The sequence below is a fragment of the Hyaena hyaena genome, unplaced genomic scaffold (assembly GCF_003009895.1).
Source record: "Hyaena hyaena isolate Hyena2069 unplaced genomic scaffold, ASM300989v1 scaffold_1, whole genome shotgun sequence".
NCBI classification, from domain to species: Eukaryota; Metazoa; Chordata; class Mammalia; order Carnivora; family Hyaenidae; genus Hyaena; species Hyaena hyaena.
Genome location: NW_024080633.1, coordinates 378,026 through 394,727, shown reverse-complemented (window position 1 = coordinate 394,727; position 16,702 = coordinate 378,026). Strand labels below are relative to the sequence as shown.

Below are 16,702 nucleotides of genomic sequence, written 5' to 3'. Positions count from 1 at the left end.
ATCTGAAACACAAGTCAAACAAGGTCATGTATTGATCAGTTGATGAGAATGTTGTGACTAAAGGTTCTCAGAAACCTAATCTTACTGCATTTCCCCTAGGAGCAATGGTCCAATATTGGCTAATTCAATGTCTGTTGAAGCTTTGCAGAACATAACGATGTTATCATCATGGATAATGAGAATTGTGTGTGTGTGTGTGTAGTGTGTGTTTATATTTCTTAAAGTTTTAAAGATTATAGATACTTAGCAAGTTAGAGGTATCTGATTTATAGAATCGAAACCTTATTAAGCATGTGCCTGTGAATACTCTAGGATGCATTTGTGGGAACACAGGACTCACAAGGATGCAGGGATAGATTGTTAAATATCACTCACAATCCAAGCTGTACAAACGGAAAAAATCAAAAAATTATTTGACACTTAAATTCCTATCTTTCATTGCAAAGTTTTCCTTTCCTCTTTGTGAACTATTTTCAAATGTATTATGTTTTATCTTCACATAATAGAACAGTCTGTTTTGTGAAGTTTGAGAACCACAGGTCCAAAACAGTGATTCTCCAAGCTGGGTACACAGAAGAGTCAACTGGGAAGATTTATAAAATACTGATTCTATTATCACTGCAACCACTTTGTCATAACTTGACCCAAGTGCTGCCTGGGGGTGTGTGCTGTGTGCAAGATGGAACTTCACTGAGGGGACACACATGTGGGAATCGTGTGTCTTAGGTTGCTTTGGTGTGGGGGACAGTGCTATGGCCTGAATGTTTGTGTCCCCCCCCCATTCATATGCTGAATCATCAGGTAAATAGGTCACATGGGTGGGGATTAGTATTCTTGTAAAAGAGACCCCAGAGACCCCCTTCCATCACATGAGAATACCAGAAGTCTGTGGCCCAGAAGAGGCCCTCAGCGGACTGAGTCCATGATCTTGGACTTCTCAGCCTCTAAAACTGTAAGAAATAAATCTCTGTTGTTTGTAAGCTACCGAGTCTACGGTTACTTTGCTACAGCGGTTAGACAGTCAATGTCTTCAACGGCTGTGAGAACAAATGGAAGACCCCTGCTTGTGTGACATGAAAAATCTTTGAAGAGACATTCTAATTTTCTAATTTTCCCAAACGTCTGTTGCCATGGTTTTAGCACCATCCTCCAGTTTTGAGAATTACACATTAATCCAAAGGAACTTTTGCTCCCATATTCACCTGCCTTCTCAGTATCTCCTTTGAATGGGTCACAGGCATCTCAAACTCAAAATGTGTCAAATGGAGCCGCTAGTCTTTCCCCCAAACCTTTTCTGACCACCTCTCAAATAGTGGCAACTCAGCTCCTCCAGCCGCCCAAGCCACACTGTGGCGTTATTTTTGTTCCCTTTTGTTTTCTCACACCTCAAGGGGACCTGGTGGGAAAGTCAAAACCACCTCCCCCCTCCACACTATTATCCAGTACAAGCCACCACCATCATCTGGCACGGATTCTCGCACTGCTTGAACTGGTGTCCAAGCAGGTTTCCACTCCTATGACAGACATACAGAGACACATACATTATCCACATATACGCATAGATCTGTATCTTCTATATAGCCATGCCTTTGGGGTGTCTGTGTGTAGGGGGACCCTGGCTCCTAGATGGGCATTTCCTAACACAGGAGCCATCAGGATCCCACCAAAGACAGTCAGACTGCATCCATCAGTGCTTAAAATTCCCCAGTGTCTTCGCATCTCCTTCAAAGTAAAAATCAGCGACTTTACAACTGTGTAAGGACCTCATGACTTCCCCTCCTGCCCTGCCTTACTCGACTCTCTTGCTCTCCCACTACTCTCTGACAACTTGCCCTACTCCAAGCACACGAGATTGGTTGCTGTTTTCTGAAAGCACCTGGTAAGATCACTGCTCTCAGCACTTAGCTCTTGCTATTTCGTTTGCCTGGAATGCTCTCGCCCCAGATATTCACTGCCTGATATTCAAGTAGTGCATCTTCCTCTGAAACACCTCCTACTTCAATATAATATTTCCTTTTTCTGTTTGTTTTGCTCCCGAAAGTGTGACTTCCTGACACAGAGCTATTCAGTGTAAACTTTTGGCAATGATGGAAGAGGCAGCTGCTAAGCAGTGAAAATATGGCCAGGGAGGCTGCAAAAATGGACAGTTAGCTTAATCTTGTTTTTATTAATTTAAGTTTAAAATTTATGTCAATTCATTTAGCTTTATGAATTAGTTTTTATTAAATTTGAATCCAAAGGCGCCTTGGTGGCTCAGTTGGTTAAGTGTCAGACTTCGGTTCAGGTCATGATCTCACTTTTCGTGAGTTTGAGCCCTGTCGGGCCCTGTGCTGACAGTGCGGAGCCTGGAGCCTGCTTTGGATTCTGTGTTGCCCTCTCTCTCTGCCCCTCTCCCGCTCATACTCTGTCTCCCTGTCTCTCAAAACTAAATAAACATTAAAAAAAAAATGAATCAAAATAGGATTTGTTGTGAGTGGCTATTATACTAGACAGCACAGTTTATCCAGAATCCATCCATTTTTTGTGTTTGATGATGAAGGGATCAAGATTCCTTTTTATGACATTTATATACACCCCCCCCCCCGCCCCCTGATCCTGCTGGCTCCCCAGCACTACTGGTTGAAAGACCACATCCCCTTCAGTGTATATCAATGCCTTTGGAGTAAGTCAGCTTTCCATATGATTCTCCTTGTCCCTTCAAATCTGCTGATAAATCTTAGAATCTGCTTGCTGGTTTTCACCAAAGCAATTACATCAACAAACAAACACTCCAATGGAATTTTAATTAAGCTTTTCACGGAATCAATACCTACATGGGAAGAATTGAGATTTATACTACACTGAATTTTCTAATCAATGAAATTTTTACATTTCCCCGTCTACTTAGAATGGTAATTTATCTCATGAGCATTTTATCCTTATATATGCAGAAACCATGCATATCTTCCATTAGATTTATTACCTTGTATTTGAGATTTTTTTATGCTATTGAAAATAAAATCTAAAACTTCATTTTGCTTATTGCTGGCATACAGAAATGATATCAGTTTTTATATTAACTTGATATCCAGTGATCACCCTAAAGTTTATTGTAAATTATTGAGAAGAGTCTCAATATATAACCTGGCCATGGATAAATCAAGAGAATCTTCATTCTACCGCTCCAGCACTTAGATCCTTCCTTTCTTTCTCTTGCTTTATTGCACTGGCAAGGACCTCTATACAACACACTGATGAACAGAAGGGTAAGAGCAGGCGTCCCGTGTTAATGCTGGTAACACAGGTAAAGCTTTCAATATTTCACCATGGAGTATGAATGTGCTGGAGGGATTTTTGTGACTACTCTTTAACAAAGTGAGGAAATTTCCTTCTGTTGGTAATTTACTGAGTCTTCATTTTCTCTCTTTTCAAAAGTGGATGTTGAATTTAATCAAATGCACTTTCCATGACTATTAATTCCTATTTAAATGTACATAAGTAATAAAAAAAATTCAAGAATACATGTCGTGTTTCCCTACTTTTAAAAAGTAAATATTTTCCGAAGTTTTCACACGTATCAATCTTCTCAGAGAAGTAAAGTCTATTTATTCTTTTTGTTTGGTGACTTAATAAGATATGTTTATTGTTAGATGTTCTACACAGACACCACATTCATCGAAAATAAAACATTTAGAATCATTACCATTAAACTATTTTTTAAAGAATTATGTCAAGTTCTTTCACTGAACAATATACATTTTAATCAAGCTGCAAATGAGGCCAACTTTCTACGGGTTTCATTTTAATTTTGTGTATTTAAAGCTTCATGCAAATTTAACTATTAAATGAAAGTTGATTAACTCACCAGTCATATTGCAATATAGAAGAAAGGGATCCAGGGGACCACTTCCATCTGAATCTATATAGTAAAACCCTGAAGTATTTCCTCTGTGTTTATAGGATTCACATGACTTCTCATAGACAGCTGTAAAAAAAAATGGATCTTCATAAATGGAATAGTATAGTATAAATGAATCTCTCAAATTTTAACATGGACACAAAATACTCCAAGTGCTGAAATGTATATATATATGTATATAAAGATAAAACCTACTTTAAAACAAAACTCATTCTTTTTTAAAAAAATTAATATGGATGAAAGTACGCTATATAGAGAAAGGCAGAATGAGGTTGAATTTTGTGACATTTCTTTTTGTTATTAAAGGAATATGAGATTACTGAGTCAAAACAAAAAAAAATTTTTACATTAGGTAAAATAACAAAAGAGAAGGTATGTGTTTTAAATGTTAATATACTTATAAGTATAATGTAACATCCATTTTGGACATCCATCAAATAGATCTTCTGACATCCACTTTGGAATTTCTAATTCTAGTGTCACCTTGTAATAACTTAACATCTGAAACACAATAGTGTAATCTCCTTAAATAATCTTCTATTATCCAATAATTATGGAAGAGAAAAGTTTTAAATCATGTTGTAACAATTCTCCTTTCTCACAAAAATTATTCATAGATAAAATCTTTTTAAAAAAGTGATGACTGGCAAAGCTCTTCATCAATAATTTTAAAAGTAATTTACAAAAGAAACTTTCTCTAATGCTCTGTAATGAGAACTTAAGCTAATTAAAATTGGAAGCAGGAGAAATATCTATATTAAATATTCCCTCAAGTGGTCTCCATATGTTTTGATCCATAATTGGATGAGTTTCTTTTTAAGTTCATTTATTTATTTTGAAAGAGAGAGAGAAGAGAGAGCAAGCATGAGCAGGAGAGGGGCCGAGAGAGGTAGACAGGATCCCAAGCAGGCTCCCCATTATCAGGGCAGAACCCGATGAGGGCCTTGATCCCACAAACCATGAGATCATCATAACCTGAGCAGAAATCAAGAGTTGGATGCTTACCTGACTGAGCCACCCAGGCATCCCCATAATTGGATGTTTTTGATTATACAATTATACATTTGCCATGGACAAGGTTTGATACTAATAGCTGTATACATGTCTCATTGAACACTTGGTCAAATGTACTTGGCCAAATGTACTTGGTCAAATATACTGATAATTTTCATAAAGCTTTTTATTTTATGAAATAAGAAATAAGTCATGCCCTGAAAGTCTTTCCTTGATCTAGTCTAAATTTTTGAAAATTATGTTAATGACTTTTTAGGCAATATGAAATAATGTAACTAATTTGCTCAATGTTACTGAAATTTCAGATAATCATACAAACTTACTTCTCCATACTTCCACATTCTAATGATTTTATTTGTTCCTATTATATATTACATAGACAGAAATTTAAGAATGGGTTGTTTTCTAGTCACATTTATATTTTGTGCAGTGAAACAGGCATGTAAAAATGGTTATTTTATTCACTTCTACATGTACATACATATGTTCATAAATTCTTTGAAGGTGGTTGGCAGGATATATACATAACTTGAGAATCAGGGCTGGTACTAGACAGGACACATGACTGGGGCTTCTGGATGGTTCAGTAATAAGTGTCCAACTCGCGATTTTGGCTCAGGTGGTAATCTCATGGTTCGTGGGTTTGAGCCCCACACTGGGCTCCACACTGACAGTGCAGAGCCTGCTTGGGATTCTCTCTCTTTTCTTCTCTCTCTGCCCTTATCCCACTCACACTCTCTCTGAAAATAAATAAGTAAACTTTGTAAAAGAAAGGACACATGATTGTTTGAGGGTAATTGGGAGTATATTTGCTTTATGTGTATGGCTTGACTCTTTATAATATGAATGTCTATAACATATTATTTTCTAATAAAACCTTTTAAACACTCCATTCCTGCCCCTTCCTCTATTTCTGCTAATGACAGTGAAGCCTTCACTATAACCAAGTTTGTCCTCCTGGCTCCATTTCTCAGAATGTTTATTGGCCAAAACCCTTTAGCACCATTCAGACTGCCTGTTCAAGAACCTAGCAAGTTAACTCTATGCTTAGATCAAACTGTGGCCACAAATGAAAATACTTTATCAACCAATTTTTTTTCCCTCAGAATATAAAGATTTAGATTCAGTCATTGATAACAATTACAAATAAAGGGCCAATGAAAACACATTCAATTAGCTTTTTGTTTGGAGTTAGTTATTACAATTAGGAAGATGGAGGATATAAAAAGTAAACTAGACTGGCCTTCTGCTACCGGACCTGGCTCAAGTAACTCGGTCTCTGGTTAGTGAGGTGTGGCTTTAGCAACAGTAGGCATCCTTCATGATGTGAAGATAAGCTGATGCCTAGGAATGAGCCTGGCTGCAGCGGTGCAGGGATGAGGGTTGGACTAGGGGACCCTCCCGCTCACACCCTGGCCAGCCTTGAGTGTGGACCTCAGGGTCTCTTCCAGAACCTGCAGGGCTGGGAGCCTGGGATGCTAAATTTCTCCTCTGGCAGGAGTACAAAGTAGCACACAGTGAAGAGACGGGGAATGGAGAGACTCGATGACTGCACAGAATGCCTTTGCCTGAAGTCAAGGCTATGGGACATCGTAGTAGGAGAGAAGTTGCTCAGCAATGTCAGTGATAACATGAAAAAAATGGGAGAGGAAAATGGGCGTGTAGATCTCCCCATCTCTTGTACTGATAAAAGTGGACATCAAAATGACATATGAGCCTACGACACATGCAAACACTTCATCTGAAAAACTGCATGGTTTCCAATATACCAAGAGTATTTGTTCTTTGTGATTCCAGGTTCTGAAGCATAATTGCAAGTGTCACATACTCAGTGCACCTCAGTTATTGAAGGAGGCTTGGGCAAGGTGATTAATCTCCCTCTGTTATTTCATGAGTAAACTAGGGATAATGACAGTAACCTACTAATTCAGTGTATTAGGAACATCAGAATTCAATGAACTGGAACATATAAAATACTAGATCAGTACCTAGCACGTAGAAAATATTCAATAAAATGAACTATTATGGTTAACATCATTATCTGCCATCCTTATTTCATTATTCTCATTAATGGGGTTGTAAGGGAATTTAAGGATTACCCATTCTGTATTTTTTATTATTTATTCATTATCTGTGTTTATTCACTATATTATCCTTAGCTGCCTTTTGTTTTCGATACACATTTCCCCTTTGCCAGCTCTCCTACTCTTTTCTGTCCTGTTTTACGTTATCTATTTCTATAAGCTACTTTGACAACTTTGTGCAAAGAGGCGTGGATTTAAAATAAACCAGAAATCAACTGGATGCTAAAATTCAGGGTCTTACATTCCAATACATGGACATATACATGCACAGTCACAAAAAGGGAAATGGACCAAGGAAATCGGAACAGAGGCAAGAAGAAGCAAGTTTGCTCGGCTTACAGTTGTGGCAAGTAGCTCCTGAGTAACCAGTGTTTGCACAATTGCAGTGAAAAGTATTCCAGGACTGGGAACATTCACCGCCTTGTTCACAGTAGTTGGGCAAACACCTGCAAAAAAGTGCAGATACAATTACTACTTTTCATTTTGAGCTACCCTAAACTGTTGGTCATGACCATGTGAGAAAAGAATGTCAACAGTAGCCGAAAGGGTACATTTAACATGACTAATGGTTATTCAGTCTGTCATTAAGGTACTTTAATCACAGAACCAAACCTTAGATCAATAAATTCATCAGATTTCAACCAATTCTCAGTAGTTGTGACTGCTTAATTTTCAACATGTCCTGTTACATCAGAGCATTTTCTTTTCCCTAAGTAACATAACACTTATTCAATAGGCTGCCAGAAATATCAATAGCTTACATAAAATAACAACACTCAATCTTATTGATTTACCACACTGAATATTTAAAGAAAGAAGGAAAAAAGAAGAGAGAAGAAAAGAAGCAAGTAGAGGGAAGGACATCTTTATTCACTTTTTCAGTAATGTTGAAGATTCATTGGACAGACACAAATTCACAGCAGTGTGTCAGGGTGCCCTAAGGTGCTGAATGGAACTCACAGGGGCTCCCAGGATATTTTAGCTTTTCAAGAGATATAAGCATACTCAATATCTGCCCAACCTGGCACAACTTCCTAGGCTGAGGTAGCTCAATTTTAATATTACATTGGAATACATTCCTTTCAGTGATGTCCTATATTTAAAGAAGCTGGGTTTTCAGTAGTTGCTAAAAAACCAGTACTGTGTGACATCAGTGTTGAACAAAAATGAGGGTGGCAGTGTCTGACCTGATGCCAAGCTTTGAAAAGTTGTGCAGGACTCAAGAGGTAGACATGTGTAAAATGAAGTAGCTGTGTTTAATTCAAAATAAAATTTAAACATTTTCAAATTATATATACAATCTAGGTATATAAGCTATATATTATATACTATATACGGATATTCTTTTTTCAAGGAGTTACTAAATTTTAGGACATATCTATTAAGTTTTTGGACCTAAGTTACATTTTATTTTTATTTTTATTTTTTTTCTAAGTTACATTTTAAATGGAAGTGTTACTTATATATTTTGGCTTGGAAAACTATGAAAAAATGACTGAACTCTATAAGGCACTATGAACAAAAAAGTTGGGGAGCTTCTGGTATTGACTTGAATAGCCCTAATCAGATTATGGATGCTTTTTAGTATTTAGATTGAAAGATATATTGAGACCAAAGCTGGCAAAGCTCTCCTTTACTCCAAGATAAAAAATTAAACTGCAAAGCCTGTCAAGAATATTCGTGCTGGGCGTTTTGCCACCTCCTTTATTAAAACTAAGGATGGGAACTTCATGCTTTGCTCATAGGATTTCTCCAATTTTAACTGAAAACAATGTTATTGATTTTTCCTGATTATAAAAAATAGATATCTGCTGTACAAAATTCAAACAATCCAGGACACAGCAGAGAAGAAATATAGTTTATAATCTCATATATAAAAATCACCATTATAAATACATACATGCGTATGTGTGTGCATATATAAACATATATACGCAGCTGTGTGTGATTATGTTCATAAGTAAAATTGTATGTTATTTTGAAACCTCCTTTTTAAAGATTCAAAAATAAATAGTGGGTATCTTTTCATGCCAATTAATTTTATATATATTTTTTTAGTAATTTTATAGATTCACAGGAATCCATTCAAGAATGTTTCATGCTGTACTTAATGTTTCTAGGCCTGTCAAATCAGGGCCTAAAGAGGGAGATTAAAAAAATTAAAACAATAATGATCTTAGTTGGTGCTCAGAAAAGGACACCAGGTTCGCAGAGCCCCGCCATGTTTTTAAAGGGGGCGGATTTAAGTGCTATACCTAAGATTCTGAAGAATGAATAATCAGTGGGATGATACACGTGCTATTTCTATTTGATTTGCTGCTGCTGAAAGATACTGAATTCATTTTCCTTGATTCTTGTTAGACCTGACTTTTCACATTTTGTAAGTACAATGTGAAGACCGGATGGTGGGTGGAATTTAGATTCACCGTGTGGTAGCTCTGCCTGACAAAGAGTAAGTAACCTGCAGCAAATTACACTGGATCGTGAAGTACTGATTTTCATTCAATGTTCTAAACAATTTACACTTTTTTCTTTACTTAGTCATGCTCTCTAGCCTCCACCACTTTTCTGTGGATATTTCTGTCACTACTTTCATTGCTCACAATGGGCATGGGACACGGACAGCAGCTCCCTTTGTGGTTCTGTCCTCACCTCCCCTGAGGGACTGACTGCCTTCAGCCCTCAGTCACCCTCCACCCAGACTTCTGACTTAGGGTCCTTTCCCCTGTACGTCCACAGAGGACAAAGGCAGGGCTTCCAGGTGAGTGTGTGTGTGTGTGTGAATGTGGATAAGGAAGATGTGAGCATCTAAGGGGTGTGGGAATGATCTTGTGTGTGCATGCGTGTGAGTGTGCATGTGCATGGATTAGTAAGTAAGGAGGTGCTGGAATGTGTGTATAAGGAGTGTATGTGTAAAGACCGCTTGTGGTAGAGTTTTGGGGTATGTGAGTGAGCACACAAATGTGTACATATGTGGGAAAGGCTGTTCGTTTGTGTGTAAAGAGCATGTGGGAATGACTGTATAAATGTGAGTGTGAACATGTGTGTAAATGTATGTACATCTTTGCATGCAGGTCTGATCCAACTTAAAGTTACAGTAAAAAAAGAGCTATATTGTTTTAAGTTCCTGTCAGATTTTTAAGTATATTTTTCATGTTCCTGGTGCTTTTCATAGTTTAATAAAATTAAACCATTCAATTCTGTATCTATTACATGTAGCTTGAATCGTAACCGCAGTGGAGGTGATGCGCACCCAGGAGGCTGTGCAGTTTGGCAGGCAGGCACCTCAGCGGGATGTGAGATCTGAGGCGGGCGCTGCTCCTGAGCCACGTCCCCTTCGTCACCCTCAACCCCTCATAGTCACAAGAAGCAAACACTACCAAGAACAGGCTCTAAGGGTTTTGTGAGGATTACTTTAAATACGCATTAATTAATTTAAAATTCATTTCAGGGAGCGCCCCTCTATCTGCTAAATGGGACACTGCGCAATTCATAAATCATTTCATATACCCAATGAGATCTTTAAAATTAAAAAAAAATTAAGCAAAATTCATTTTAGAACACAGTTGTTACACAGTCTCTCAGACACGTACACACTCACAAGCTTAACTCACATGTCCAAAAGCACCTTCCACACTCACACAAATCCTTCCATACACCATCACACAGCTCCTCACGTGCTAACTTGTGCATATGCACACACTCACACACACCCACACTATCCCAACACACGTGCACACCCTTGTAGGTCATTCACACACGCATTCCCAGAATCCTTACACACTCGCATCATCCTTACACAGAGCCACTCAAACACACAAACTTCAATACTAATTCATATTAAGTGCTTAGAACACAGCCTGGTAAACAGATTTTTTTTTTAATGTTTTATTTATTTTTAGGAGAGAGAGAGAGACAGCGTGAGCAGGGGAGGGTCAGAGAGAGAGGGAGTCACAGGCTGAAACAGGCTCCAGGCTCTGAGCTGGCAGTCAGCACAGAGCCCGACGCGGGGCTCGAACCCACGAACTGCGAGATCATGACCTAAGCGAAAGTCGGACGCTTAACCGACTAAGCCACCCAGGCGCCCCTAAACAGATTTTTTAAAGAAGACTTTATTTAATAATGCTTGGAAGTGATGTCAATTGGTATAGCACAGAAGACCAAAATAAATGAATATACATTTTCTTCTGAATATAAGAAAGTGAGTCGAGAAATACTTTTGGAAATTTGAAAGGTAAACACTATAAAAATTAGTTTGATTTTTGCTATTATTTTTAATATTGCTAGGGTTACTATTAGTCATAAGTTTTTCTTTAAAAGAGATGGATAGCCAAGATCTATCCATGATTTGCTCACTCTTTCTGAAAAGCCTTCTCAAGGTGTGGCACTAAAACCATACATTCTCCAAGTGTGCTTATCACAGTCCTCTGTTTTACAAGTGTGTATTTCCAGAAAGCAGGCAATCCAGCTTCCTTGAGTAAAATGGCAGCTTCAGAGAAACCTACTTCAGAAAAGTGTGGATCTACTGGCACCAAAACAGTGGTCTGCAATCTAAGATGGTTAACACGACTGTCACTAATTGTGGATGACTGAATTTCCCCGCAGGTACCAATGATTGTTAGCCACGGAGAAGTGAGCCCTACCTCTTCAGAGCTGGTATGTGCTTCCGCAAATCGGAATTAAGGTTTGAGAGCTAGTGTGGATATAACTATGGAGAAGGTCACTGTCATTTAGTATCAAAATCAAGCCAGTTGAGGTTCACTGTCTAAATTCTTCCTTTACATATCATCTTGCATTATAGAAAGAATTATTTTATCTACAAACTGAGTTAAATAAATAAATGCATATTCATAAAGAGGAAAGTATGGCCTTCTAATCCATTGCTAAATGAGATTATGATTATTTTTTCTACACATAACACAATATCTATTAGTATTCAAAATAGGATCCACTGACATTGACAGACTAACAGTCTATTAGATATAACACATATCATATATAATAACAGATAATATATATATGTTTATGTTGATAAAATGTCTCATACAAATAAAAAGTTATTTTTTAAGCTCAGTATTTATATTTATTCAAAATATATATTGAACACCACTACAGTGTAGGGGGCTAAGTCTGTTACAATGTTTACTTTTTTTTATCTGCAATGACCATGACATTCCATTAAACTCAATAATTAAAATGAACAACCTTCATATTAAAGCATGACTGGCAAGATTATTTGGCTATAGTTGCCCATGCCTGAAAATACTTTTTAATTATTAACTATCAATTGTTGCTTTAAAATTTACTTGTTCTCTACAATTAACTCCCAAATCTTGTGCTATCATGTCCTGTACCAGAGCTCCTACTGAAACTACTGGATCTCCTTTATAACTTGATCAATGCTATAGTTTCAAACTTTCCAGAGGAGAGGTGCCTTTTGATTTTTCCTGCAGATGAGAGAGTAATGCGCTGGTAACGGTACACATTAGCAGGCACAGCAAACGTTAAACTGCTATGCTGCTGAAAATACTAGTCAGCTGACAGAGAAGCCAAAGACACTTTGATAAACAGCCACACAGGTCTCTGACTTATTGGTACTGGCGATCAATACTACTGTTAGAGTGCACTAATTTATTGAGTTTAGTGATATATTTTTGATACATTTATACTCGTCTAAAATTATAGCAGCATTGCCACGGCAACTTCCTACTCAACACGTCTCCGGAGGCAAGGGAAACAAAAGCGAAAATGAACTATTGGGACCTCATCAAGATAAAAAGCTTCTGCACAGTGAAGGAAACAATCAGCAAAACTAAAAGGCAACCAATGGAATGGGAAAAGATGTTTGTAAACAACATATCTGATAAAGGGTTAGTATCCAAAATCTATAAAGAACTTATCAAACTTAACAAACTCAACAACCAAAATCAAATAATCAAGTGAAGAAATGGGGAAAAGACATGAATAGACACTTCTCCAAAGAAGACATCCAGATGGCCAACCAACACATGAAACAATGTTCAACATCACTCATCATCAGGGAAATACAAATCAAAACCACAATGAGGTACCATCACACACCTGTCAGAATGGCTAACATTAACAACTCAGGCAACAACAGATACTGGTGAGGATGCAGAGAAAGAGGATCTCTTTAGCGCTACTGGGAATGCAAACTGGTGCAGCCACTCTGGAAAACAGTATGGAGGTTCCTCAAAAAATTAAAAATAGAACTACCCAATGACCCAGCAATTGCATTACCAGGGATTTATCCAAAGGATACAGGTGTGCTGTTTCAAAGGGGCACCCCCCCCCCACTGTTTATAGGAGCACTATTACCAATAGTCAAAGTATGGGAAGAGCCCAAATGTCCACTGACTGATGAATGGATAAAGAAGATGTGATATATATATATATCTTGCAAACGGCAAGATTTCATTCTTTTTCTTTGTGAGATATATATATAGAAGAATGAAATCTTGCCGTTTGCAACTACGTGGATGGAACTAGAAGGTATTATGCTAAGTGAAATTAGTCAAAGACAGAGAAATATCATATGAATTCACTCATGTGAAGAATTTAAGATTCAAAACAGATGAACATAGGGGAAGGGAAGCACAAATAATATAAAAACAAGGAGGAGGACAAAACATAAGAGACTTTCAAATACAGAGAACAAAAGAGGCTTGCTGGAGGGATTATGGGTGGGGGCATGGGCTAAATGGGTAAAGGGCATTTGTTGGGATGAGCACTGGGTGTTCAGAGTTCATACACAGGGGATGAATCACTGGAATCTACTCCTTAAATCATTATAGCAATATATGCTAACCAACTTGGATGCAAATTAAAAAATTAAAATAAATATAATAATAAGTAAAATAAAATTATAGCAGCATAAACATTAACTTTTGTAAACTGGTAGCATGTGTACATATAAATACCACGGCCACATGTCTCCCACCTAAGTTTTATCCCTGGAAACATGAAGTATAAAACTAAAAGCATATTTTTATTTCGAATACGAATATCATCTATATCCTGTGGAACAGGTGATGGTGGGAAAAGGAGTTTAAAAATATTCATTTTATACATAAGTTTTAATATGCTGCCAAACACTGGGAAATGGACAGGTCAAAGTAAAAGAAGAAATGAGATTTGCACCTGTCTGTGATTCCACATGAGTCTATCTGAAGGTCACTGAAGTTCCCAAGGGACCCCTGCTGCACTGAAATCAGATCCACCAACTTGTCACTGATAGAAATGAGTCGCATACATCCCTGAAACCCACCAACTGGATTTTTACATTTGGATCCAAAGCTGTTGTCAGGACAACCTGATCAAAACAAAATAAAACAAAGTAAGTCAGGATACATCACAATGAATCAGGATTTAGTATCATAGACTGTTTCATTATATATATAAAAAAAAAAGATGAAAAGAAATAGCCATTTGATTATTTTCTTAAAATTGAAAAAGGGAGGAAGAGCACCTTATAGTCATCATTAGTTTGCTCTAAATGACAAATTGCAATTATACAAAGTGTTTCTCATTATTATCATAGGTTTCTTATGAAATAATGTTAAAGTACTTACCATATAACTATTATACTATATTATTATTACATAATATTAAATTATGTATTAAAGTTAAATACAGGAGCTTAGTCTTTTGGAATGCAAGAAAAGGCATAAAGATTGAAAATGTGCACTGTACATAAGAAAAGATAAATCAATAACTGTGAAATACCTTGGTATTTAAAGCTAACTATTTGGGAAAAGAGCTATATTGACTTGGAATAAAATTACCAACCACCTATTTAATTACTTTATCTTCACATGCATATAAAAGCCATACACACATGCATTTTAATAAATCATAATGACTTAATGCCAAAAACATTTCACTGTGATTTTATTTATTCTTTGACTCATAAAAGAATGTTCCATTTATATTGATTTTTTTCTAACACTTACCTAAGATCTGTTTCTAATTATTTATATAATAAAGAACTATAATATTAACCATTTTTCTCTGAGTTTTAATGATGTTCTAAGTGTTTCTCTATCCAAGTGAAATAAATAATTTTATGGAGTATGAACACATATATTATACTTATGTATTTTTCATTAATCTTTCTTTGCCGTTATGGTTGTCAAGCACTATTACAGTTTCAAAGAATAAGAAATGAATCAGCAACTTCCTAATTCCTATACAACCCACGCTATTTTTCTACCTGGGAATTTCCATTATAATTACATATTGTGACTGAAGATATTTCCCCTTAATGCTTGTTTTCCTAACAAAACCCATTTATATTCCAAGTGAAGGCCACGATTCATATTTAAAACTGTTATCAGGTACATTGAAATACTATATTTCGACCAAGGGAGACTCTGAAGTTTCAAATTTGATATATCAAGAAAAGGTGATGAATGCTCTTTGAGTATCAATTTATTGTACAGGGCACCACACACATTTTCAGTGCTTAGAATTCTTCCGTAGTATAGGCTATTGTTATTATAACCTCGATATGTTTTCTAGATGACTTATTAACCAATTAAGAATGTTAAAGTAAAAACTGAGAGGATAATAGTTCAACAATATTTGGGGCTGACCACAATATGCCAGGAATATAAACAGCTCTGCTAATCTCCTTTTCTCCAGGTAGTGTTTCCTGACACATTTCCAACTATTTCAGAATAAAATAAATTTTGCAATATGGCTGTAGGGAATAAAACTAAGCAAACTCAGTCACCAAGGAAGATTATGGAACTTTACAGAAAGCACATCATCGTATCATGAGACACTTGGTATTCCTAGCTACGATGTTTAATAAGCAAGAAAATAAAGAAAAGTTCAAGCCAGGTTAGTCTCATTAGTCTATGATAACAGGCACCCACAAGTTAATATATTGCAGTTACAGGGAGAAGTTCAGCACTGAACCTGTTTGAGATGGAAGTTCTAAAATATGAAGATTTCTAGGGAATACTTAATGTTGAATTAATGGATGGATCCATTCCTGGAGGCAGGAGGCATGTTAAGCACCTCTGAAGATGACAGATAACTTATCACTTGATGTCACTGCACCAGAAGTAAGATGTCGGCTTTGACTTCACCGCGGTCTAGCCTGTTCATCGGACGGAAAATGTTTGATTTACACAAGCGGGGGTGTGAGAATTCTGCACACGGTCTAGTGCCTCCAGTTTGCACCGCACAATGTGTTATTCAGTAGCACAAAGATCACATGGGGGAACATACAGAAATTAGACATTTATCTGTCCTCAATCTGGAGAACCCAGATTTAAAATTTATAATTTACAAATGATAAAAGCTGAGCACAAGGCACCACAATGCAGTCCAAATTTTTGAAAAGCACTCAGCTGGGGCTGGGGGGAGAAAGAGTGGAAAACGATGGACAGATAATGGGATCTGGCATGGCAGATGCAGGATGCTGTGATTTCTGAGCATCCCCCTCACCCAATATGACTGTCCCTTCCAGGAAGGCCTGGAATGGACGTACAATGCAGGCTGGTGAAAGGGTGGGGCACTGCAGCCATGTTGGGCTGCTTATAGGCGGATAAGATCACTGGCAATTTGCAGTTGAATTGAGAGACAAGCGGAAGAAAACCTATGAGATCCCATCTCAGAACGTGGGATATTTATTTACTTGAAGATAAACTGGCTGAAGAAGTAATGACCTAAGAAG

General features: G+C 37.1%; 1 protein-coding gene across 3 annotated transcripts in view; it reads right to left on the bottom strand.

Moving 5' to 3' along the window:
* CNTNAP4 (contactin associated protein family member 4) overlaps positions 1 to 16,702 on the bottom strand; it is a 252,739-nt gene that overhangs the window by 75,346 nt on the left and 160,691 nt on the right. For all 3 annotated transcript variants that reach the window (XM_039227582.1, XM_039227589.1, XM_039227596.1), the window contains 3 exons: positions 14,158 to 14,329; positions 7,336 to 7,442; positions 3,845 to 3,964 (listed from right to left, as the gene is read on the bottom strand). In XM_039227582.1, the coding sequence (XP_039083513.1) occupies positions 3,845 to 3,964; positions 7,336 to 7,442; positions 14,158 to 14,329 (399 nt within the window). The remainder of the gene's footprint in view (positions 1 to 3,844; positions 3,965 to 7,335; positions 7,443 to 14,157; positions 14,330 to 16,702) is intronic.